The sequence below is a fragment of the Canis lupus genome, chromosome 2 (genome assembly GCF_011100685.1).
Source record: "Canis lupus familiaris isolate Mischka breed German Shepherd chromosome 2, alternate assembly UU_Cfam_GSD_1.0, whole genome shotgun sequence".
Classification (NCBI taxonomy): domain Eukaryota; kingdom Metazoa; phylum Chordata; class Mammalia; order Carnivora; family Canidae; genus Canis; species Canis lupus.
In genome coordinates this window covers 49,406,935-49,434,380 of record NC_049223.1, presented here as the reverse complement: position 1 = coordinate 49,434,380, position 27,446 = coordinate 49,406,935, and the positions used below count along the sequence as shown (strand labels likewise).

At 38.0% G+C, this 27,446-nt stretch overlaps 1 protein-coding gene across 2 annotated transcripts in view; it reads right to left on the bottom strand.

Moving 5' to 3' along the window:
* Positions 1-27,446, bottom strand: part of RNF180 (ring finger protein 180) — a 184,672-nt gene that overhangs the window by 148,564 nt on the left and 8,662 nt on the right. For both annotated transcript variants that reach the window (XM_038530706.1, XM_038530707.1), the window contains exon 2: positions 5,971-6,105. In XM_038530706.1, coding sequence (XP_038386634.1) covers positions 5,971-6,105 — 135 coding nt within the window. The remainder of the gene's footprint in view (positions 1-5,970; positions 6,106-27,446) is intronic.

Below are 27,446 nucleotides of genomic sequence, written 5' to 3'. Positions count from 1 at the left end.
GAAAAACCAATCAAGGATTAGTATTTAGAATACATTAAAAAAAAAAAAAACTTTAAAAAAACCAAAGCAAAACCACCTACCAAAAAACAGGCAAGAAAAAAAAGACATCTTACAGAAAACACAAACAGTCTCAGAGATGAGATGTTGAATGCTGGTGACGATGTAGGATGACAGCAATGCTCAACCACCACTCATAGCCTTGTCATTTGAAAACAGTTTAGTGCTGCCCGATGAGGTTGCATACGTACATGCCCTAGGATGCTCTTACCTTTACTCTTAGAAATACACTCCTACCCGTGTGTGCCAAAGTATGTACAAAAGAGCTCATAATAGCACTGTTTATATGAGCAAAACAAGATCAAACCCAAATGCCTATCAAGGGTGGAATGAATTATACACCGTGATATATTAATATACCAGAACACCACACCAAAGTGAGAATAAGTGGGGATTATACTAAATAGGGCGATTTAAGTGAAAGCACCAATTTCTGGAAGAAGACCCACTTACAGTGTGATTTCATTTACAGAAATTAAAACAACACAACCCTTTCAGAAACAAACTTATTTTATACACGGTGTTTTTAATTGTATAGTTAATTTAATCAGAAATAAAGATCATTTGATAGGTGATAAAAGTAGCATTCTTTTAGCATAGCATCTGATAAAATCCATCTGTAAAAATGTAAAGCATTTCTATAGTTTATTTTCTTTGCATTTCTATAGTTTAAATAAAGATTGAAAGAGAATCAAATATCACTATACCCATTATCCAGTTTAACAAATACACGACCATTACTTTATAATTTTTTTTTAAGATTTTATTTATTTATTCATGAGAGACACATACACACACACAGAGATAGAGAGAGAGAGAGGGAGAGAGAGAGGGGCAGAGACACAGGCAGAGGGAGAAGCAGGCTCCATGCAGGGAGCCCAATGTGGGGCTTGATCCTGGGTCTCCAGGATCACACCCTGGGCTGCAGGCAGCGTTAGACCACTACTTTAAAAGCACCCTCAAAATGCTCCATTACAGACTTCTCCTTCCTCCCAGACATAATGATATTGATTTATTCTTAAACCTAGTTTTATATATGTATGTGTTATTTTACATGCATATTATATATTTTAATATTTTATAGAAATACAAACATTGAATATCTATTCATTTCTATAAGTATATATTTAACATAAGTTTTCTTATATGTATTTTATTTTGTAAGACAGTTTCAATAGTTATATATACGTATATTCTTATTTAAGAATACGAAGTTATGGAGACAAATGCAGATTAGTGGTTACCTGGGGCCAGGCATGGGTGCGGGGCAAATGGGCCTGAGGAATCTTTCTGTAGTAATGGCAAGCTTTAAAACTGTATTATAGTGGTGTTTGCCCAACTCAAATATTTACTAAAAGCCATTTAACTGCATTTTTATAATGAGTAAATTTCATGGTTTACAAATTATACTTAAAAAGTGTGTGTGTGTGTTTGGTCCTCCTGAGAGGTCTTCCTTGACTAGCCTAGGCAACAGTTTGTTCACATCCCTCTGTTACTATACCTATCAAATCAGGATACACTGCTTGGCCTGTTTTCAACTACAGTTTAAAGTTCTTAAAAAATAATAATAATAAATAAAAACAAAATAAAGCTCCTAGAGAGCAAGAATTTTTTTTTGTATTCTGCATCACTCTTCCGCAACCCATCCCAATACATCCCAAAGTAGCACTTAAAATTTTCTCACTCACTATTAAATGAATTAATGACTGGGAGTTCTGCTGGTAAATGAGAGTATCAGCCACTCTATTGAGAAGGTGTATGGTGAAAGAGAGTGGTCTAGTTTCATTCTTCTGCATGTGGATGTCCAATTTTCCCAGCACCATTTATTGAAGAGACTGTCTTTCTTCCAATGGATAGTCTTTCCTCCTTTGTTGAATATTAGTTGACCATAGAGTTCAGGATCCACTTCTGGATTTTCTATTCTGTTCCATTGATCTTTGTGTCTGTTTTTGCGCCAGTACCACACTGTCTTGATGACCACAGCTTTGTAGTACAACCTGAAATCTGGCATTGTGATGCCCCCAGCTATGGTTTTCTTTTTTAAAATTCCCCTGGCTATTCGGGGTCTTTTCTGATTCCACACAAATCTTAAAATAATTTGTTCTAATTCTCTGAAGAAAGTCCATGGTATTTTGATAGGGATTGCATTAAACATGTAAATTGCCCTGGGTAACATTGACATTTTCACAATATTAATTCTGCCAATCCATGAGCATGGAATATTTTTCCATCTCTTTGTGTCTTCCTCAATTTCTTTCAGAAGTGTTCTATAGTTTTTAGGGTATAGATCCTTTACCTCTTTGGTGAGGTTTATTCCTAGGTATCTTATGCTTTTGGGTGCAATTGTAAATGGGATTGACTCCTTAATTTCTCTTTCTTCAGTCTCATTGTTAGTGTATAGAAATGCCACTGACTTCTTGGGCATTGATCTAAATGTGAGACAAGATTCCATCAAAATCCTAGAGAAGAACACAGTCAACACCCTTTTTGAACTCGGCCACGGTAACTTCTTGCAAGATACATCCACGAAGGCAAAAGAAACAAAAGCAAAAATGAACTATTGGGACTTCATCAAGATAAGAAGCTTTTGCACAGCAAAGGATACAGTCAACAAAACTAAAAGACAACCTACAGAATGAGAGAAGATATTTGCAAATGACGTATCAGATAAAGGGCTAGTTTCCAAGATCTATAAAGAACTTCTTAAACTCAACACCAAAGAAACAAACAATCCAATCATGAAATGGGCAAAAGACATGAAGAAAAATCTCACAGAGGAAGACATAGACATGGCCAACACACACATGAGAAAATGCTCTGCATCACTTGCCATCAGGGAAATACAAATCAAAACCACAATGAGATACCACCTCACACCAGTGAGAATGGGGAAAATTAACAAGGCAGGAAACCACAAATGTTGGAGAGGATGCAGAGAAAAGGGAACCCTCTTACACTGTTGGTGGGAATGTGAACTGGTGCAGCCACTCTGGAAAACTGTGTGGAGGTTCCTCAAAGAGTTAAAAATAGACCTGCCCTACGACCCAGCAATTGCACTGTTGGGGATTTACCCCAAAGATACAGATGCAATGAAACCCAGGGACACCTGCACCCCGATGTTTATAGCAGCAATGTCCACAATAGCCAAACTGTGGAAGGAGCCTCGGTGTCCAACGAAAGATGAATGGATAAAGAAGATGTGGTTTATGTATACAATGGAATATTACTCAGCTATTAGAAATGACAAATACCCACCATTTGCTTCAACATGGATGGAACTGGAGGGTATTATGCTGAGTGAAGTAAGTCAATCGGAGAAGGACAAACATTATATGTTCTCATTCATTTGGGGAATATAAATAATAGTGAAAGGGAATATTAGGGAAGGGAGAAGAAATGTGTGGGAAATATCAGAAAGGGAGACAGAACATAAAGACTCCTAACTCTGGGAAACGAACTAGGAGTGTGGAAGGAGAGGAGGGCGGGGGGTGGGGGTGAATGGGTGACGGGCACTGAGGGGGACACTTGACAGGATGAGCACTGGGTGTTATTCTGTATGTTGGCAAATTGAACACCAATAAAAGATAAATTTATTATTAAAATTAATTAATTAATTTAAAAAAGAGGTGTGAAATTGCATCATATTCTGAGGGAGGAACAAAGGCAGCAAAGAGAGAGAGGAGTTTAGAGTACTTGCTCTGGACCCTGGACGTTAAGTCCAATTCTAACTGTACTGCTTAGAAAAAGTATAATCTGGGGCAAACTGTTTAATTGTCTGTGCCTCAGTTTCCTTATGTATGAAGTGGAGATTATCTTCCTCAAGACAATCTATTCTTATACTATAAGGAATAATATAAAACATTTAAAACAATGCCTAACCAATAAACCTAGCAAAAGGTACTTGACATCATTAATCAGTAGGGAAATGCAAATTAAAACTACAATGACATACCAATATACATTTACCAGAATGGCTAAAATTACAAAGTCTGAAAATACCAAGCATGGACAAAGATGGAGAGCAAGTGAAATTCTCATCATTACTGTTGGAAATAAACATTCACTTTGGAAAACTGGTAGTGTTTCTAAAGAAATTAAAATCTACCTATTTTAATGACCCAGGAAGGAATACTGACCAATGACGTTTAGAAAGATGCAGTTTAGGACTTGAATGAAGGGGGCTGTGACTAACTTCCCAACAGAACCCTGGAAAGCTCCCTAATTTAGATTTTGCATGATGGACAAAGGCAGGAAAGGCCTCAAAAGGCCTCGTTGCCTCCTTTTAGGATTGCAGTTGAGATTTACAAGCCTATAAAGTGAAGTAATATTTGTAAAGCATTTAGAAACAATGCCTGGCATAGCATGTTGTACTAATATTTGATAAAGAGATTTTTTAAAAATACCTACTCTGTGGGCCCCCAGAATTCATTCTTACATATATACCAAAAAAGAAAACACAAAACGTAAACACAGAAGGTCTTTTACAAGAATATTGATAGCAGTTTTATTCATAACCCAAAACCAGAAATTCAAATGTCCACCCAGAGGAGAAAAATGATAAACTGTAGTAGATCCATAAATGATAAGTGGCATATTCCCTAGTAAAAACAAACAAACAAAAAACCCCAAAAACTATAAATACAAAACATAAATGTATCTCTAAAACATTACGCTGAGCAGAATAAGTCAGGTACAAAAGAGTAGACGCTATATATTTCTATGTGAACAAAGGCAAAACTATTGTACAGTGACAGACATCAGTATAGTGAGGTGCTATGAGAGGGAGAGAAGTGGCTAGAACAGGGCAACACAACTTTCCGGAGTGATGGGAATTTATACCTTGATCTGATTCACAGCAGGAAGGACTGAAAACATTTACCAAGTTGTACACTTACTTTTTTTTTTTTTCATTAACTCTATGTATTATTTACAAAGCAAAATACTCCTAACATTACAAGGTTTTTTCCCCCAATTACAATGTTTTATCCATTTTTAAAAAGTATCTTTGGGCAGTAAGTATGCAACCAAATTATCTACTACTATCAATTCCAGGAAATAATCACAATTACTCATGGCTGAGACCAAAAAAAAAAAAAAAAAAAAACCCAAAAAACAAAAAACAACTAATAAGAATGTTTTAAAACCCAAGTGTCTCTCAAAGAAGGGGAAGCAAACAATGACAGGTGATTATAGCCTCTCTGCTGGAAGGAGAACTCCTTATAAAATCTATGGATCACTATCTAGTATGTACTTCTCTCATCCTACCTCTTTCATAATACTCTTAGAGAAGTTTCATAATACTCTTAGAGATCTTACTTTTGCTGTTTGAAAAGCATTACCAGGATGCTCAATTAAATGCTTTTAAATATTATTCAGGTTTTCCTATTGACTTTCAAATCACCCATGAACTTCCTCTTCTAGGCCCACATTAAATACTAAATATATATGTTCATACACACAGAAATATGTTTATACATACATAATACATATACACACATGCAAATATATATGTATTTATACATATATATAAAAAATAGGTTCTCCATTTCCTACTAGGATATTGAACTTAATTGTGTGCTGACTACCAAGGTTCATTCATGGTGGGGATAAGAAAAACACTGACCATTATCTTCAACTTACATCTATGATATTCCACTTAAAACTTTAAGGGCAAAAAAAAAAAAAAAAAAAACTTTAAGGGCATGTTAATGTCAGCAGCTAAAGGTAAAATTAATTTTAACCGTGGAAGATGGGATGTCTTCTGAATACCACTTTGAAATGTTTTCAGTGGTAAAGTCAAATAAGGTAAAAGAACCTAAGCCAAGTGTGAAGGGATAGGTGTGCACCTGTGTGCATGCTCACAGCATTCAGATACGAGAAAATTGTTTGAAGACCAGAGTTCACACTACTTACCGTAAAGATCTGATCCTCAAGGTGTTTCATGAAACAACCAGAACTTGCTATACATTTTCTGCATTTCCAACAACGAAGAAAACTTAGGTCTTCTTGATTATGATTTCTAGTGATCAATTCTTCACTTCTTTTCATCTGTGGAAAAAATAATACACTTTTAAAATGTTGAACTGTGTCAGATTAAATTTGATTTTTCTAAACCCTCACCACAATACTAGCTACATGGGGAACAGAAGAAAGAGAATTATCATTTATTGAGGTACCTACTAGTTACCAGGTCTTAGGCTAGCAGCCCTCTATAAACTATGCCCTGGATTGAAAGTTCCATTTAATTATGATGATGATGCATTTTGTTACTGACTACCAACTTTTTTTTTTAATTTTTTTTAAAATTTATTTATGATAGTCATACAGAGAGAGAGGGAGAGAGAGGCAGAGACATAGGCAGAGGGAGAAGCAGGCTCCATGCACCGGGAGCCTGACGTGGGATTCGATCCCGGGTCTCCAGGATCGCGCCCTGGGCCAAAGGCAGGTGCCAAACCGCTGTGCCACCCAGGGATCCCCTTATTTCACTTTTGTAGAGATTTTTACATCTATTTCTTTCCATCTTTCTCTCACTAAAAGTCATAAAAGGCAATTGATGAAGGCTCAATTAAATAAGTTAGTACAGTGGCATTAATAGAGTCATAACAAAGAACTAGACATGTTCTTTTCAATAGATTTTAAATACCACAGCATTAAAATTTAAATATAATACAATTTATTGAGTTGTAGTTAATTATGTAAAAATGGGAATTACTTACTTAAAATTTATGGCAAAAATTCTTTATCCTGAACGCAGTAATTTCTCTTGTATATTATACTCAGTGGAACCGTTACTATTCTACATCTTGAGGTGGATGTAGTCAAACAAAAAGACTTAGAGAACACTCCTATCAATTTTGTAGTCTATTTTTACACTGGAGATTTTATGTAAATAATGTAAATTAAACCAGTCTGGCAGAAGAGTTTCACACTAATAAGGAACCCAAAATAGGTGGAGTATTTTTAATAACCTGCATGATAACTATTTATTAGGAAGAAACGAAATGTTTATTAAGCTATCCAGAAGGGACTGACAGGTTCCCCGGCCACACTTCTTCATTTTTCATTCATTCATTGAACATTTACTGACAGCTAACCAAATGCCACACAGTGGGCCAAACTCTGGGGGCGATAGGCTGAGTAACACTCACTTTCTCTCGTGGAAGTGCTCACTGTGCTATAGCTCAACAGTTTTCTACCCCCAGCTCATCACAACCTCTTGGGAAACTTTAAAAACTGATGCCGAGGCCCCACTCCTAGAAATTTTGGCTTATGTGGATGTGGGGAGGGAGTGAGGAGTGGGGACTTTTAAAGAAGTTCCCCAGGTGATCCTGTAGTATGGTCAGGGTGAAGACAGTGATGTACTACACAGCTATTGACTAAACTGCAACAGATGTAAGGGTTGTAAAAGAGGGAACACAGATGAACCTTAACCAAATTGAAAGGATTTAAGGAACCCTGCCTGGGAGAGCATGGCATGCCCCTCCTGCAGCCTGTCTAGCTCTGACCTTCAGGTAGCTAATCCCAATTTTGTCTCCATGGACATCCTTAGAGCCCATCTCAGTCCAGCTGACTACTCTGTTTAAACTATGTGCTCAGGGTGCTTGGGTGGCTCAGATGATTAGGCGTCCACCTGCGGGTCAGGTCATGATCTCTGGGTCCTGGGATGGAGCCCTGTGTCATTGGGTTCCTTGCTCAGCAGGGAGTCTGTTTCTCCCTCTGCCTCTCCCCCTGCTCATGCTCTCTCTCTCTCTCTCTTTCTCTCTCTCTCTCTGTCTCCAATGAATAAATAAAATCTTAAAAAAAAAATGATGTCCTCAACAATCGCAATATCTTAATTTGTAAATGTCCTATCTCCTCTTGCTTGATGTGCCCTTCTTCATTGTTGAAACCCTCTTTTACTTAACTCCTTTGGCACTCCTTCCTTCTCTCTATATCCTTTTTAGTGTCTTATGCTCTCATGTCCCTCTTAACCACAAGTGGTTCTCAGCCAGGAATGTGGACTACAAGGAGGGGTCCTATCAGAATCAGGGATGGAGAAACTCCCAATCTGCCTATGCTCCCTCACTCCTTAAGATCCACACACATCCCCTTGTTTCTCCACCCCTCCCCCACGTATCCAGATTTTTCCATGCTTTCTTGGGGTGCAAGTATGTACTTAGAAAAAACTCCGTAGATGAGTCTACTAAGTCTTCACTGAAAATTACACTTTGTGACAAGTCCTATATCGATGATTTCTAAAATCTATATATCTAATTTTTAGCTTATTCCAAAGCTCTAGAGAAATAATTTTAAATTCCAGATGGCAACTGCATATCTCCAAATGGATCTCTTTCAAGGGCCTTTGTACTACTGGCTGTTTGCTGTCTAGATCTATGCTACCCTATATGGTAGCCACTAGTCAGATATATTCGGAGCCCTTCAAATGTGGCTAATTTCAACTGAGATGTGCAGAAAATGTAAAGTACACACTGGATTTTGAATACTAATAGGAGAAAAAGAATGCCAAATATCAATAGTTTTACATTGAGTTCATGTTGAAATATTTTCAATATACTGAGTCAAGTAAACTATTGTGTAAATGTCAATTTCACATTGATTTTAAATTACATATGCGACTTGTGTCATGCTACATTTGGATAAGATTTGTCCAGACCTCCTCCTCGAAGGTGTTTGCATCCTCCTTCTCACTCAGATCTCGGCTCAAAGTCATCCCCCTTCAGCATAGTATACTGAGCACCTGGGGGAGCTTATTTAAATGTAGGTCCCGGGGCCACATTCCCAGAGATTCTAGTTCAGTGTTTCTACAGTAGGAATTGGCATATTTAACAAGCACACTAGGTTATTATTAGAGTGATCCAAAGACCACACTTTGAGAGATACCATCCTACAGAATACAGTCTGTGCTCCATATTTTGTCAAACACGGTCCCCTGGGTAGCTCAAGGGATTTATGTGATGGGACTGTTGTGAACCTGACTGCAGTGGCGTTCATATGAATCTATACATGTGATAAACTGCCCAGAGGTAAATACACACACACACACAAATACACAAAAGAGCACACGTAACTGGTGAGATCTGAATAAAGTAAACAGTATGAAGGGGTATGCAGATCTTCCCACGAACCTACAATTCACAATTCACAGACCTACAACTATCTCAAAATAAAAAGTCAGAAAAAACTTTTACTATATACATTAATAACTCAAAATTTTACAAGGTCATAGTATTTTTTACCAATTCAATGTCCTGACATACTTATGTAATCCTCCATAATGCCTCTTCTCTGCATACTTTTTGATTGCCTCTTCGTACAAGGAATATTTTCTACAAGGAGAATGAGAGTATCATATAGCCTTTCCTCTTCAAAAAAAATCCAAAAACCAAAAAACAAAGCCTTTTTACACCCTTAAGATCTGACTCCAACCTGTTTCTCAAGCCTTGGCATCCCCTCCATGAGTACCCTACCGCCAACACTAATACAGATATTTGTGCAGTTCCCTAAAATTATTTTTTCCACTCTCATACTTTCAAATTTGTTTTTCTTTCTGTAATATCATTTCTCTTTCCTCTGACTTTAGGTTAATAAGTACTTTTTACCCTTGAAGGCTGAACTCAAATTTTTCTTTCACAGACACTTCCCAGGAAAACACAATTACCCCCTTTTCCATGCTCTCATAGTACCTTGCAGCACCTCTGCAGCAGCACTAGTCATGCTGTACTACACTTACCTCTGTGTATGTGTGTCCTATCAGTAACTACAAGTTCCTAAAAAGCACAGTATTCTATTCAACTCTATATCTTTCCAATCAAACATGGTACCTGGTACCAAAAAAAGACACTCAACAAACATTTGTTGAAATCAAATCAACAAGATCTGGGAGACAGTTCAGCTTACAAAATGTCTTTTTCCATTATCATGGGTTAAGATGTCTGGCCAACTGTTAGTGGGACAAACCAAATAGAAATCCTTTTGCAAGGATGTGAGGAGTACAAGAAATAAAGCTATGTTTATATATATCTGAGCTTAAAAGGAAAACTGGAGGTTACCCAAAAGTGATATAAAAGAGCTGAGGTAGCTTCTGTCAAAGAATTTATGCTACAAGAAAGAGTCAAATATGGTAAATGAACCTATTTAACAGAATGGTGGTCTTTGGATAAATCTGAACACAGCGTGTTTATTGGCTCATCCGACCTCAGCACCCTAGATATTAGTATTGGTTTTAGGAAGAGGGAACTGTATAAGCCAATAGCTGAAAACTGGTTTCTGAACTCTGTGACACACTGAAGTCTTAACAATTTTGGGCAGCAGACATCTACACCACATGGCTTTAATCTCTGAGGACTTGGGGGTAGCAACTAGAATACTACTGAAACAAACAGAATAGACACCGGTGATCTTGGGAAACAGTATAACACAAAAATAAACTTACTGCTGAGTACATATGGCTGTCTCACAATGCTCAGAAATACACGCAGGGAGTGTGCAGGGGGGCTGGGTTCTGAGTCAACAGATGCAGATACAAACTGTAGAATTCTCTCTTTTTTTTTTTTAGATTTTATTTTCATTTATTCATAAGAGACACACAGAGAGAGGCAGAGATATAGGTAGAGGGAGAAGCAGGCTCCCCCCAAGGAGCCTGATGTGGGACTGGATCCCGGGACTCCAGGATCACACCCTGAGCCAAAGACAGATGCTCAACCTCTGAGCCACCCAGGCATCCCCAAATTGTAGAATTCTAATACTATTGTTCATATGACTGCAGTGCAACTTACAAGTGGGTAAGGCCTTAGGAATTCAGGGCTACGGGCACCTGGATGGCTCAGTCAGTTAAGCTTCAGACTCTTGATGTCTGCTCAGGTCATGATCTCAGGGTCATGGGAACAAGCCCTGCATGGGGCTCTACACTCAGTGGGGATCCTGTTTGAGGATTCTCTCTCTCTCCACCTACCCCACTCCCTGCTCATGCTCTCGCGCTCTCTCTCTTGCTCTCTCTCTCTCTCTCTTTCCCTCTTTAGCTCTCTAAAATAAATAAGTAAACCAAAAAAAAAAAAAAAAAAAGGAATTCAGGTATAATACTTTCTGTTTGCTTTTTCTCACAAATTCCTCATTTCTTACTCCAGTTCTCATCAGATACACACATTTTTCTAACATGGAGTGCTTCCCTAATTCTTCCCACCTATGACACAGGCTTTGTCATGCTAATCTTCTTAATCTCCTACCCCACTTGTGTCTCTTGGACCAAGCTAGCTGCTAATATCTGCTTGATTTTCTCCATGTTACCTGTTCAGAGATTTCCCCTTGGCTACCTTCACCACCTAACCTGATACTCTTGCTACTTTCTGGTATTTCTTCAATAAACTTGGAAATTTGGAAAATAATGTTTTCCTGAGTTATGCATATCTCCCAAATATCAATACATTTCATTACAGAATATCAAAGACAGCTGCATGAGTTAACATCACCACGATCCCCAGCAAAAAATAGTTATTTAACTATTGGGCCATAGTCAAGTTCATAGTGGTGGATACAAGTTTTCCAAAAGGCTCATTTCTCTTTAAAGCTAAAATTCTATCACCTGGAGCAAATACTGCCAAATATGCAAGTCCATGGTCTGTCAATCATTTAAGTAAAAACGGAATGTCATGGAAAAGTGTATGGTTCAGCTCTCAACTAAAACATCCAAAAGCGTTTTTCCTCAAGACCACCATCAGCCTCCAGCATACTACAGAAGTGCTTTATGCATTCTTTTTTTATTATTCACAGAGAGTATTAGAAAGGTATTTCAGAAGAAAGATTTAATAAGATCAATGATATGTACTGCTTCAGTAAACAGTTTTTTAACTGCATCTGAGAGCAGTAAAAATAAAATGAGTACTAGTATAATTTGTCACCAAAGCCTTGATTCTGCCAAGGGACCAGCAGTTTTATTTGCTATTGCTTTTGCATTAATAAAAAGGTTAGCACATTAAAAAAGGCACATGACATCTTAATATTACCAAGAAAACAGTTTGGCCAGATTCTCTGAAAAGTCTTAGAGACACAAGGGACTGTGGACCACATTTTGAGAACTGTTACTTTATGTAAAGCTACTGTCCCCAAAATGTTGCCTATTAAAATTTTATTTCTTACCAATAACCTTTAAAATATTTAAGAAGGGGATCCCTGGGTGGCGCAGCGGTTTGGCTCCTGCCTTTGGCCCAGGGCACGATCCTGGAGACCCGGGATTGAATCCCACGTTGGGCTCCCGGTGCATGGAGCCTGCTTCTCCCTCTGCCTATGTCTCTGCCTCTCTCTCTCTCTCTCTGCCCCCCTCTCTCTCTCTCTCTGTCATAAATAAATAAAAAAATAAATAAATAAAAAATTAAAATATTTAAGAAGGATTTATGAGTCCTGATGGGGAATTATATTAGTAAAGAATTAAGGTGAAATTTTCTGTAAAGCTAAATTATAAACTCCATAAAAAAGCTTTATTCCTTTTTCTACCTTTTGCCATTTACCCCTTTTCAGAGAAAAATATCAGCATTTGGCACAGAAATAATTCCACATTCCTGGGTCTTCAAGATTCCCCACCTTCTCAGTTGTTCTTAAGTTTAAACTGGACCTGAAGTAAACCAAATTATCCATTTTTAAAATTAATCTAAATCTAGAAAACATGAAAAACCACAAAACAACTTTAAAAATTAAAACAGAACTCAAAATATCTTCTCTAAAAACCATAAAGAGTAGGAAGGGAGGTCCACACAAACTTTATCAATCCTTTAAGAAATAGTCCTTATAACTTATGTAACTATATAACTTATTATAAAAGAATAGCTGTAAAAAGACTAGCTCCAAAAATATAATGTAACCTTGATGTACCAAGTAGACAAAGATACATAAAATGAGTGTAAGAAAATTATATACCATTTTTTTTTACAAACATAGATGCTAGAAGCCTAAATAAAACATTAGTCAATAGAACCCACTAATTAAAAGAACAAAGTATTTTGACCAAATAAGATTATTTTCAGAAATTCAAGGAAGGTACAAATGGAAAATGAATCTATTCAATATATTCAACAAGCTAAAAGATTCAAAGAAAAAAAATGCACACAACCACCTTAAAAGATGCAAAATGAAACTTGGGGTAAAATTCCACACTTAGTCATCATTAAAAAATGAAAATACTTAGCATTGTAGAAATGCTTAACTTGACAAGTTTATTGAAAACTTTAGCAATTATAATACTTGATCATGAAACTTTAAAAGCATTCCCTGAAAATCAAGAAAAGAAGACAATGATGCTCACTATTTACCATATAATTCAACTTCATAACAGAACTACTAGTTAACATAGTAGAAGGAAAGTAAATAAAAGGTTTAAGGACTGAAGAGTTAGTAAGTGAAAAGTAAACTAAATTTCTCTTCATGACATCATTTTTTTCTTTTTTGGGCTGCAGAAGTTTCCATCTTCTTAGGACTACATGAGTCACAGTGGTTAGCAGGTTCCTTGTTGCTTGATACTGAGGAGAATATGTATGGATAAACATTTGTATCATGTTCACACACACACACACACACACACACACATACACACACACTTCTTTGTTCTCTTACCACGTTGCTCATTCTCTTGATTTTCATCTCAACTACATCACTTTCATTTACTTGGTATTGTATATAAAATTTTCATATGTTGGTATATGTATTTGGTTTATAATGTTTAAATTCAACTTTTTAAGACGATATTTACTTATTTACTTTTTTATTTGAGAGAAACAGAAAGAGAGCATGAACTCATGGGCAGGGGGAGGGGCAGAGAAAGAGGGAGAGAGAAAATCCCAAGCTGACTCCACCCTGAGCACCGAGCCTGACCCAGGGCTTGATCTCAGGACCCTGAGATCATGACCTGAGCTAAAATCAAGAGTGGACTCTTAACAGACTGAGCTACCCAGGCACCCCTAAATTCGACTTTTTGATTTACATTCAGTACTCCCAGTATTACTAATGAGCAGAAAGACACCCTCCCCAATTACATTTCTTACCAGTTTATACGGTGAGAATAAAATCATGGAAAATATTTTCCCACACTGTTCCCTTATTTGAAGGACATAGCGTGCTGCTGAAAGAAATCTGCTGGGACACCATGTTACATTTTAAAATAAGATAATGCAGTACTAGTAAATGTACTAATTCTAACGTAGTATTGGATTCTCAGTCTGGGCACCTATTTATGGGTACATGCACTCACTGTGAAAACTCACCAGGGTGTACACTTATGGTTCATTTATTCTTCTCTATGTAACAACTTTCAATATAAAAATTCCTTGAAAAGCTTGCAGTGATTTCAAAGTCAGTCCGTGCTTCCCCCTCCCCTATCATATAATCCCATGGTTGCTCCTATTTGAGAACAGTGGTGAAGAATGCTTGATATGGAGCAATGTCTACAGTGGAAACTTTCATCTAGTCCTGGTTACAAGGTCAGTTTTTGTGATACGTAGAAGTCAAGCAATTCCAATGGGAATGGGACAAGGAATCAAAGACGTGTTCTCCTACCTCTGCTTAGAGGGGGACTACCTATCTATTACCAAGGGAATAATTGGAGAGTGCGGAAAATGCAGGAGTGTGCCCCTGTTGCTCTCTCATTATAAAACTGAGATGTCGAAAATCAATTTATACATGGATAAATGCTCCTAGCCCCTTTCACCACCAAAGAATTTGTTAAATGCTAAAGAAGCCTTTTGTAATCCAAACCCTGAACAAATTGGAACGGGTCAAGATAGAAAGATCTAATGTAAAGACCTCTCACATAAGCATAAGAGTTCACAATGTGCAAACTCTTCACACTCACTTTCTTTTAACACATCAGACAACAACAAAAATTTTTTGTACTTCATGCATAGAACTATATATTCTCATTTTTGTACCAAAATGGTAAAGAATATTTTAAAGTAGTGACTTCCAGTAGTTTAATTATCTTTATATATTCTCATCTAATATTTGAGCAGAGGGAGGGAGAGATGAGTCAGTGGAACACAGGAGAATTTTAGGGCAGTGAAACTACAGTTTAGAATATTGTAATAGTGGATGCATGACGTTATATGTGTGTTAAAATCTATAAAACTATATACAACACAAAGTGCAGACCCTGATGTAAACAATGAAGTTAATTAAAAATATTTTATCTGGGCAGCCCAGGTGGCTCAGCGGTTTAGTGCCGCCTTCAGCCCAGGGTGTGATCCTGGAGACCCGGGATCGAGTCCCACGTCGGGCTCCCTGCATGGAGCCTGCTTCTCCCTCTGCCTGTGTCTCTGCCTCTCTCTCTCTGTCTCTCATGAATAAATAAATAAAATCTTTAAAAATAATAATATATCAACATCCGTTCAATTATGACATGTGCACACATCAACAAAAGATGTCAATAGGAGAAACTGCAGGTGGAGAGGGAATACATAGGAGCTTTCTTTATTTTCTGATCAATTTTTTTTGTAAGGCTATAACTGCTATAAAATTAAGTGCCTTAATTAAAAACATATAATTATTTTGATATCAAATAATAGCATTATTTACTCAAAGTTATTAGTACTAACAAAATAAGGTCAATTTACTTTTGCCTTGGTTATTTAAATAATTCAAAATAGCTCTCCCTCTGCTATTTGATATAAATATTGTTTTTTTATTTTTTATTTTATTTTTTTAATATTTTTTTTAAATATGAGAAAAATGTCTACATTGTCAGCATGATACCTGTTTTGGTTTACTTGAGATACTGTACCAGAATACCACAGACTGGGTGGCTTAAACAACAGAAATGTATTTGTTCACAGGTCTGGAGGCTAGAAATCCACTATCAGGATGCCGGAAATTTGGATTTCTCTTTCTAGCTTCCAGACAGCTGCTTTTCCCCCCCCATATCTTCACATGGCCTTTTGGCTGTGCATGTACATTTCTGGAGCCTCTTCCCATTCTTATAAGGGTACCAGTCCTCTTAGATTATGGCCTTACCCTTATGACCTCATTCAACCTTAGTTACATCTTTAAAGGCCCTATCTCCAAATACTATCATATTGGGGGTTAGCATTTGAACACATGGATTTGATGGGGTGTTGGACACCAGGGTTCAGTCCATAACATTTCTTCTTCTGGTGCCCAAAATGCACAATCTTCTCACAAGGAAAACACATTCACTCTATCCTAACAGGTCCAAAAATCTTAACCCAATCCAGATTCAATTCCAATTCTCAAGTAGCATCTAAATCAAGTATGAGTGACACTTGAAGTATTCCTGGGGCAAAATTCTTCTACAGGTGTGAATCTGTGAAACCAGAAAAATAATGTGCTTCTAAAATAAAGTGGTGGGATAGTCAGGGGATAGACACAGTTCTATGCACAAAATACAAAAATGTTTTTTGTTGTTGGACTGATGTGTTAAGCTGTTAAAAAAAAAAAAAATCAATGCAAAGAGAAAAATTTGAAAGAAAAGACCAAAGCCCAGGGAAGTACAAAACCTAGCAAGTTAAATTTCTTGGATATTAAGGCTCAACAACAATTCTCTTGGGCTCAATGCTCGGCCCTTAAGGAACCACCAAGGTGGTGGTTTTGTGTTCTGTCCACTGCACAGGCAGCCGGGCACCCTTAGCCGTGGGAGGCAGTCTTGCCCCCGAGGCTATGAGCAATGACAGTCTGGCTGGATGAAACTGCAGAGGTGGGGATAGCCTTGCCCTCTGGGCCTGTGTCCTTGGGGCCTGGGCAAGCAGTGCCAATCCTGCTGATCTCTCAATTACCCTCACAGTCATTCTGCCTTTTCTGTGAAGGATAAGAGATGTTCGCAGCTGGGTAGCTCTCTTGTCCTATTTTGTAGGATCCCATAAATTTAAGAGTCTTTCTTTCCTCTATCCCCTTTCGTTCAAACTGGCAGTGTCTCTGCTGGGATAATCTCATCTCTATTCTTTGTATGTGTAGAGAAGGCTAATGAGATCCAAAGGTAATCTCTTTTTGGAGAAATTAGGACAATATTCCTACTGGTTTAGGGCCTGATGCTATGACCTCATTTAGCCTTAATTACCTCCTTAAAGTCTCTACCTCCAAACACAGTTATGTTAGGGCTTCAACATATGGATATGGGGTGGAAGGGAAACAATTCAATCCATAACAGTACCTAGAGAACCCAAGCCAGTCTTCTCAAATTTGACATTATTAGAGTGCTCAAGTTTTAATGTGTTTACTGTTAAAGAACATATAAAAGTTATGGCATACAAGAGAAAAATATTTAGTTCTTAATTCCTCAAAAGGTAAAAGTTATGTTACTGAATAAGAAAGAAATATCAAAAAGTCAGACAGCCAAAGAATTTAGAGATCTCCTATCAATTATTTATGAATTTCTTAACAATTAGCACCAAAGGATGTAACACTGGTAAAAATGTTGTGTGAGTAACACAAACCAAATGAGAAAACACTAAACTGATTTAGCCAATTCAGACCATCTCAGAGTGAATAATATTCTAACCTTTTTTTTTAAATTATTTTTTAAGAAAAAGCTAATGAAACTACAATAAGGGTTGATGTCAACCTCAAGTCTCAATAATACTATGTCAACTCAGTACCATATTACTATTATGTTATCTAAATGAAAAAGGATCTATATTCCTCTTGTCTGCTGAAGACTGGCTTGAAAGCAGTAGGTCTATAGATAAATACGCCAAAGGGAGTATATTTTCTGCGGAAGAGATAGGATTCCTCTTTAATGTACAACCTAAACAGACATCAGCTCTTATAAAGGAATGACACCTTGGAGAAAAATAAATAAATCCAGATGGACTGACAGTCTTATTCTGTTGCAATGATGACAGTAGTAAAAAATTGAAACTATTAAAAGAAATTTGAAAAGGTTTTTCTTTTAAGATTTTATTTATTTATTTGAAAGACAGACAGAGCATGATCAGAGGGAGGGACAGACTTCCCATTAAACACGAATCTAATGTGGGTCTCAATGCCAGGACCCTGAGATCGTGCCCTGAGCTGAAGGCAGATGTTTAACTGACTGAGCCACCCAGGTGCTGAGTTTCTTTTATATATGTGACTTTCCTGTATATATAAGGTTAATCAAAATATACTGATGTCTGGAAGGATTTTTTAGAGAATGACTACTAAAATCAGAGGCAAAATGACTTGCAAAATAGGTATATTCCACTACTGGTTAAGAAATTCACTGGTCATATCCTCTGGGGACTTAAATATGTGTATATGATTTTTTTTTCCTTAAAAGACTCATGGTATATTTTTAGCTTTTAGCCTAAGGCGTAGTTTGTCACCTAAAGGTTGTCTGCTGGAAATGTTTGGAACATTCTGTCTCCATAAAATGAGGAGGATTATTCTCCTTTTGTAATATAAGAGAATAGAATCTTCTTAATGAAAGAGAAATCTTATTGTTATATAGGACACAGTAACCCCAGAAATGAGCCACCATTATTTTGCTTTGGAACCATGATTGTGAACATGGATAGAACACCATATGTAGTAATGAGAGTAACCTGCACAGGTATCATTTTCTATGCTGATGCCATGACAGCTCCCCTTGCTGATGGTTGATCTAATGTGTGTTGTGAACAGAGAAGAATAAAAGGCCAAAGAAGAAAGTATTAATACACTGCAATCAATTGTCAGTGAAAACTTACATAAACAAATGACCTAGTGTTCAGAGCAGTAAACGGTCACTACATTTGTTTGTGACCTCTACAGTAACACATCAGGACCCAGGAAGCAACCCTATGTTAAAGCAGAAATTTAAAAGTGGTCCTCCAGCTATGACTGGATTCCTATGGAGTGTATATCCCCTATGTGGCTCAACAGCTATTTCTAGAACACACATTATTTAGTGAAGGCTAGCTTATGCAGCAATGCAGCATTCCTCTTCTGTTAGTTTTCAGTCTTTCTCAAGGGTCTCAGATCCTGTACAAGTACAAATAAGAGACTGAATTTCTAAACTGTCAATTCTGCAGTTCTAGACTTGGTAGCTACAGTGACTAAAATGGCAATTAGAGCCAGCAAATTATTAATTCTAAAAATATCTAAGTGATCAATCAGAAAGAGAGACCTCAGTCTTCTTCAGTAGCTGTTGATGTTATACATTTCAGGTTTGGAACACGATAAAACCGACTTCAGCAACTTTATTGAAATAGTGCTACATATACTATGGTATTCACATCCAGGAACATCCTACTTGAAAAGCATCCAGCTTCTGTTGCTAACCAAGTATTGAGTAGTTCAAACTACCTAACCTCCGTCTAGTTACCTCTTACCCATCTTCTCTTCTGCCTCTCTGGGAAATGCTCAAGTCTTAGCCATGATGCAAAGATATTCAACCTCGAGGAGAAAAGCTAAAAGGAATTTGATGCTGTAATAGCTACCAGTGACTTCCTACCCTCTCCTATAGCTTCTTAAGCTACATACTTCAATGCAACACTACCTCTTTATTCTTTTAAATTTCTCCTTTTTCCCTTTCTCTTGCAAACGTACCTCAGACATTCAGTTTTGAATGGCCACTGCAGTTTATCAAATATAAGTGACACTTTTGAGATTTGTAAAAAAAAATCATTGAAGTACATTTTGTTAACTTTTCCATTTTGATTAATTCTTTCCATTTTAACTGCTACCATTCTCTGGTAAAAGAACGAATGAATTTGGGGCACTTGGGTGGCTCAGTCAGTTAAGCATCTGACTCTTGATTGCAGCTCAGGTGGTGATCTCAGAGTCGTGAGGTTGAGCCCCACAATTGGCTCCGTGCTGGGCGTGGAGCCTGCTGAAGATTCTCTCTCTCCCTCTCTCTCTGCCCCCAATCCTCCTGCTCTTGCTCATGCATGTGCTCTCTCTCTCTCTCTCTCAAAATATAAATATAAACAAAAATTTATTTTTTTATTTTTTATTTTTTAAAAAATATTTTATTTATTTATTTATGAGAAACACAGAAAGAGAGGCAGAGACACAGGCAGAGGAAGAAGAAGCAGCCTCCTGGCAGGGAGCCCATGTGGGACTCGATCCTGGGACTCTGGAATCAGGCCCCAAGCTGAAGACAGACGCTCAACCGCTGAGCCACCCAGGCATCCCAGAAATAAAATTTTAAAAAGAAGAAATTAATTTTAAAGAGGAATGAAAATAACAGTGTATAAGACCTATATAGTCACGTATTTATCACAGGCTACTTTCTAGGGAGAGAATCTAAGAAAAGGTAAAATTACATACAGAATGAACAGAACCGTAAGGAAAACAAAATAAACTTTACAAATAAATGGTGTGTGTATATTGGTATTCATATGTAAATATTAGAAATCACTGTATAATAAGTCTGCCATTTTTGTTGCAAGGAATAGGCTTGTGCATTTTGGGGATGGTGGGAGGGGCATCTAAAATATGTCTAAGTGTATTTTCAATAAAAGTGCCAATAATATTCCTGACTGGACCAAGACGAGACAGTAGGAGGAAGAAAATAAAATTAAGGGATTGTTTAAGATTAATTGTAATTTGTGCTTTGAAGCCACAGATATTCATTCATTCATTCATTCATTCATTCATCCACTCAGTATTTGCCAAGCCCCTACTACTTTGTCAGGGAACACAAAGAATAACAAATACTGTGAAGACAGATGAGAAGGTGAGAGGGTTCTAAGCCAGCTGGGTAGGAGACAGTACACAAAATTATCAGGATTCTAAAAGGGAAACATCTCAATAAAGAATTGATCCTGAGGTTAAATGGAGTCTTACTTCCCCAAATGCTTCTCAGACTGATTTCTTAGGAAGGTAAGTAAGGGCTCTAAGGTATTTACTCTATGTGGAATATGTTAATGTGATATGAACCGTGGTCTTAATCAAAAGGTGGTACTAAGGGATCCCTGGGTGGCGCAGCGGTTTAGTGCCTGCCTTTGGCCCAGGGCGCGATCCTGGAGACCCCCGGGATCGAATCTCACGTCGGGCTCCCGGTGCATGGAGCCTGCTTCTCCCTCTGCCTATGTCTCTGCCTCTCTCTCTCTCTCTCTCTCTCTGTGACTATCATAAATTAAAAAAAAAAAAAAAAAAGGTGGTACTAAGTAGTTGTCTAACTTGCCATGCTTTTTTATTGGATGGCTATATTCTTTTTGATGGGTCAAATATCAACAACCAAGAAGTGATTCACATGACAAAGTGGAGGCAAAGGTAAGCACACTGACCTGGTTTCAAAATCCATTTTTCTTCTGGGCAAAAGGAATGGTTACACAGAGAGGCTTTTTGTTGGTCACAGAGGCAGCTATATACTAGGTTACTGCTAAAGATTGCTAGATAACTGAGACAAAAAGAAAAAAAGAAAAAAGAAAAAAGGTAGGTATGTCCCAAAGGATAAAGCACTGACCTAGAAGCCAAAAACCCTGGGCTTGCTTATTTTACTTAATTATCCCATCATCTTCCCTCCAAGAGGGTTTCTGGTATTTTACTGCTTGTTCTTTCCTGAGCAGCCTTTACCTCTGAATAGTTCATGTGTTACTTAAGCCTCTGATTAGTATTCAAGTCACTGCACCACCAAGTATTATGCTAATGCATACATTTGTTTCCTCCTATAAGCTGTAAGCTCCCCAGAAAAAGGCGTAACATTTAGTTTTAGATAAAATTCTTTTTTTCTTAAGGACTTTATCTAATTGAGAGAGAGAGAAAGCATGAGTGGGGAGGGAGAGGGAGAAGCAGACTCCCTGCTGATCAGGGACCCCCCCCCCCCCCCCCCCCGCCCCGTGGACCCAGGACCCAAGGATCATGACCTCAGCCAAAGGCAGATGCTTAACTGTCTGAGCCACCCAGGCGCCTCAAGTTTTAAATAAAAATCTATGTATAAAGCAGAAATATGGTTATTAAAACTATTACCTTTTCTAACAGATAAACTCCATTATAATGGAAAAACACTGGTGCCGTAATCTAGCCAAAAGACAAGACTGTGATCAGAGTGGTAGCAGTGGTGGTAGTAAAGAAGCATCAAATTCTGGATATCTATTGTAGATAGAGCAAACAGGACTTCCAGACAGATCTGAATACAAGGTCTAAGAGAAGAATCAAGCATAGCTCCAAATTTTTTTTAGCATGAGTGACTATAAGGATGGAACTGCCATCAACCGATATGTGAAAGGCTGCAGGTGCAAGAGAGGGGCAGATGAGTTCAGTTCGGATCAAATCTGAGATGCCTATTTGACTTTCAAATGTAACTATTAAGTACACAGCTGGATTCAAGAAAACTGCCCTTGTAAAGAGCATCTGAGCAGGAGATTGCAGTGTGGGATGGTCCTCTAAATGGGTAAGATCTACAAGGTTTTAAGTATGGAAAATAACCAAATACTGACCTCTGGGCTCACTTTAACTTTCTGGAGATCTGAATTTCTTCTTAGTCACGTCTATTAATTCTCACCTCATTTCCTCCTGAGTTTTATAATCTTCCAATATAAACTCCACCATGAGACAAGTCCCGGATGCTGTTTGAGGACCTGTCCCCCCAAGGAGAAACGGCTTCACACTGAACAGGTGCTGAAGGGACGTTGTCAGCACAAGAACATTCTTTAGGTAGGTTTCTCAGTTTGGGGGTCCCTGACTCAGCCTGCTAGTATAAACTCAAGACCTAAAATATGAAGTTAAGGATTCTCAGGTCAATTAGGGGACATGAGAATCTGAAAATGGAAAAAGGGAAAGAATCCAATTAAGCACTTACTCCACCTTCGTGATACAGACTATTTTAGAGTAACCAAATAGTTAATGAGGGAAAAGCTCAGGAGGCATCATGCTAATAAATGTAGGATGATTAATACAATCATCATCCTCAAACCCTAATAACATGATAGATTTAGGGGAGAAAGGCCACCAGTAGATACTAAGAACATTAGGAAAAAGGATGATGAACGTTTTATAATATATGTGCAAGGCTGAACCACATGAACTCAAAGATCAACCTTAACATCGTAACTAAACAATCATAAGCAAACAGAGGACAACTGTACTCATCTGCCAGGGCTACCATAACAAAGCACCATAGACTGGATGACTTGAACAACAGAAATTTTTCTCACAGTTCTGGAAGCTAGAAGTCTAAAACCAAGGGACCACCGGGATTGGTTTCTTCTGGGGTCTTCCTCTTTGGGTTTTAAATGGGTGCCTTCTCATATATCCTCACATGGCCTTTCCTCTGGAGGCACCCATCCTGACACCTCTTTGTGTATTCAAATTTCCTCTGCTAGGACACTGGGAAGACCGGATAAAGGCCTACCCAAACAGCCTCATTCTAACGTAAGCCCCTCTTTTGAGGCTTTATCTCCAAACACAGTCACATTCTGAGGTACTGGGAATTAGCTCTTTAAGATATATATTTGTAAGGACACATTTCAGCCCACAACAACAACCAAACATGAGCCTCCCGATATAATGACGTGATCAAAAGTAGTCAGTGCTATCTACACTCTTTAAAAAAAAATAAGAAGCAGAACCAAATCAAGTAAGCACCTAAATCTAAGAACTATTTTACTTACTAAAGAATAAGGGAACATGTTAAATGACACCATAAGGACACAATTGGTCACATACAGAATGTGGAAAATTCTACAAATAACTTGGGTTTTCAACAAACAAATGAATTCTTAAGAGGGAAGACAAACTCAAGAGGTATAAGATAATCAGTTAGGGATGCCTGGGTGGCTCAGTGGTTTAGCACCTGCCTTTGGCCCAGACTCCAAATCCTGGGGTCTCGGGATTGAGTCCCACATTGGCTCCCTTCATGGAGCCTACTTCTCTCTCTGCCTGAGTCTCTGCCTTTCTCTCTCTCCCCATGTCTCTCATGAATAAATAAACAAAATCTTTAAAAAAAAAAACAGATATCAATCAAATGCAATATGTAACTGATGTTTGAATTTTGATTCAAAGAAATCAACTCCAAAAAAATGTTTTTCAGACAAATGAAGAAAATTACACATTAGGTATTGGATGTTATTTAAAAAATGGTTAACTTTGTGGACATGATAATAAAATGCTGTTGTTACATTTTTTAAAGGTACTCAGGCTAGACATAAATATTTTAACTTTGGCTATTCACAGGAAAACTATATAATGTAAAAACAAATTACACAATGTAGAAAATAGAAGAATGGAAGAATAATACCTATTGAAGCTGCCTGATAGATACATGAGGATTCACTATGCCATTCCTCTACTTTTGTGTATGTTTGAAATTTTTCATAAATTAAAAAAAAAATCTAAGAGCATTTTTAGATGAGACTCCTCCATGTTCTGCTCACAGATGAGGTCAATGTAGACTTGACTATAATCTCTCTGTGTCAGTGGAACATGATGTTGGTTTTTTTTTTTTTTTTTTTTTTTTTTTTTCTGAGCCATTATACTGAGAATGTTCTGGCTTTCCTGGGAAGTTTCTACTGCTGATTCCCTGCCCTCATGTGTCCCCAACTGGGGTTCTGGATGACTACGAGTATTGAAACCCACGCTCCTAGGACAAAACAAAACAAACAACAAGCCCCCATGTCAGTGAGCCTAGGTGTCCTCACCCTAACAGCAAGGACAGTTTCTCTCATGTGCCCACTTTCCAAGCTCTTTGCACCCTTGTTCTTTTTGGCTCCTCCGCTTTCTTTTACTTTGCTACAATTTCATCTATGAATCTACACGACACATAATCGAACATTTCCAGACAACTTCTAGGTTTTCAGGTTATCATAACTGGAAGCCTCTTCTTCTGTTAACTATTCCAAGGAAAACTTCTTATTCCTGTTATCTGGCAATGTCACTCAGAGTTATAGTCGTGATTCTTAGAATTTGCTCTGAAAACTTCAAAATTCTGAAAGGAAGGGGAGGGAAAAGGATTAAGGTGGATTGAGGACAAAAGCTCCCTTGCCAGTTCTTTCAAAAAGGTAAAATGGAGGGGCGCCTGGGTGGCTCAGTCAGTTAAGTGTCTGGCTCTTCATTTCTGCTCATACCATTATTTCAAGGTCCTGGGATCGAGCCCAGCACTGGGTTCTGTGCTCAGTGAGGAGTCTGCTTGTCCTTCTCCCTCTCCTTCTGCCCCTCCCCTACTAGCACATGCTCTTTTCTCTCTCAAATCTTAAAAAAAAAAAAAAGGTAGAATGGAACAGAATCTCTCTAACAGAGCAAGGAAGAACTGTGGGGAAAGGAAGACATTTCATCCCATATATTCTATAAACAGTAAGTTAATATGTGGCCTCAAAAACTCTAGGCCAGAAATGATGGTTCTAGTCACCAAAATTTTATGAAAATCGGAAACATTTTATTCTCTACATGGAAGGAAGAGTCTGTTGAAAAGGCAAAACAAATCATTACTCTCCTGTTTCTTTCAGAGGCTTCCTAGTGTTTTGCTGATCCAGCTGCTGCCCACACTCTGCCCTAATCTGCTCGACAGGCCTGCAGTCTGGCCTCTTCAGATCCTCCACTGCACTGGCTCCCTCATCCTATTCCTATTGCTGGATCCCTGGAAAGTTTACCTCCAGCCTCTAGGGAGCACCTCCACATCCTTCAAGTCTCAGTCTTAAACACCCCTTTCTGAAGGGGTAGAGATAATAAAATATTATTTTCCATCAAAGACCTTTCCAGTTCTCCTTCAGAACATTCATCACACTTCTAATTACTTGTTCCATGTCTGTTTTCCCTGCTGAGTTGCAAGCTCCTTGACGGTTCTGTAGTGCTGACACCATGTTGGGGACCAGTCAGTTGACTAAATGAGTGAATACGCAAGTAAGCAAAGGCAAGACCAAAATCAATCAATCAATCAATCAATCAGTCACTTCCTTCCCTTGTTTAAAGTCAAGGCACAATTTACTGGCATCACCAGGCAACTCTGGCCAACACACCAAAGGAAGCTGGTCTCAGCCTCATAAAGCTGCTATGGAGATTGACTTTTTTAGAGGCTCCATCTTAGAACATAGTCTGAGCTTCATGATATCATATGTGGTTTGATGACTAGGTGTTACTGGATGTATTCAAATTATTTATAACCTCTCTGGAGCAATCCACCAGAAAGTTGTATTTTTTCTCTTTTCAATTAGCAAAGGCTCAGAAAGAGATAGGCTCTGGATATTCTTAAAGCAAAATCTCTGCATATACAACATGAAGTCAAAGAGTTGGTATTATTTTAAATACTAGCTAGTATTTTTGAGTATGGTACTTATTAAATTGCATTAGCTCCTTTAATCATCAGGACACTCCTGTGCAGTAAGAACTATTCATTTCATTTTATAGATAAGGGAGGTGAGGCCTAGAGAACTTAAGTAACTTCCTCAGCTATTCTCACCGCTTTGTGAGGACAAAGTTCTTATTTTCTTGAGTCTTAAGATGTATAGGGATGAGAGGAGTGAAGTGGATTGAAGTCCTCACAGACAGTTCAAAGTTGGGATGGGGCAAAGGTTTCTCTGTTAAGCCATTTACTGGGACGGTGGAGGCAGAAACTTCACTGGCTGCCCACTCCTGCTCCCCCTCCCCACTGGCATCTTACATGACTACAGTTAAGAAATGCAGAAGGGGAGGCATGGAAACAGTAACTAGTTAGAAGCGTCAAGGTCTACTTTCAGTCTTGATCAGCTTTTGGGCAGCATCAGAAGTATTCTCCTTTGACCATCCACACAATGAAACAGGGTCCAATAAGTCAACAGAGTCTACAAAAACTGCACACACTCCTAGCTTACCAGATGGATGTTAGTACCTTTTCGCTTTTAACATTTGCATTGACCTTGTGTACTTCACATCATGACACACCTAAGTGACTATCACTTATTATCCAGTTTACCACTGCCTGGCAAGCAAATGCTTGTCTACATAGAACTACATGCTTGTCTACCTGGACAGTCCTTTGGCATGCACCTTTCTGAAATTCAGCGATGCTTTTAACCAAGAAGATGTGGCTTATGACAATCCCAAATCGCCAAGCTGCACTAGTTGTTTTTTCTGGCTTCCCCTTCACTGGCACCCTTAGAGGCTACTGAAGAACATATGGTTTAGCTTGCCTTCTTTAAATGTTTCCGCACCTGTGATGCACTAATTTATCCTACATTCTGTGCAGTTACTCGTGATTCAGTGTCTTGAACAGCCATAATTTCACAACGAAATGTTTAATGGTGATTAGTAAATTGTCTAACGAAACTAATTCAGTTTATGAAATTTCTTTTGAGAATACCAGTACTTAAGAAAGCAGCAGCAGCACTTTTTCTCCTCGTACAAAACCTTGGGAGGTATTCCAAGATATCAGCTTGACAAAAGAAGAGAAGAGCTTAATATTTCATTATTACTGGAACCCTTGAAGCATAGAGAGAGAACTCTGGATACAAAACAGTATTCGTGCACCTACTACCTAGTAAGCCTTTGAAATTAATGTTACATCACAATCCCTCTTAATAATA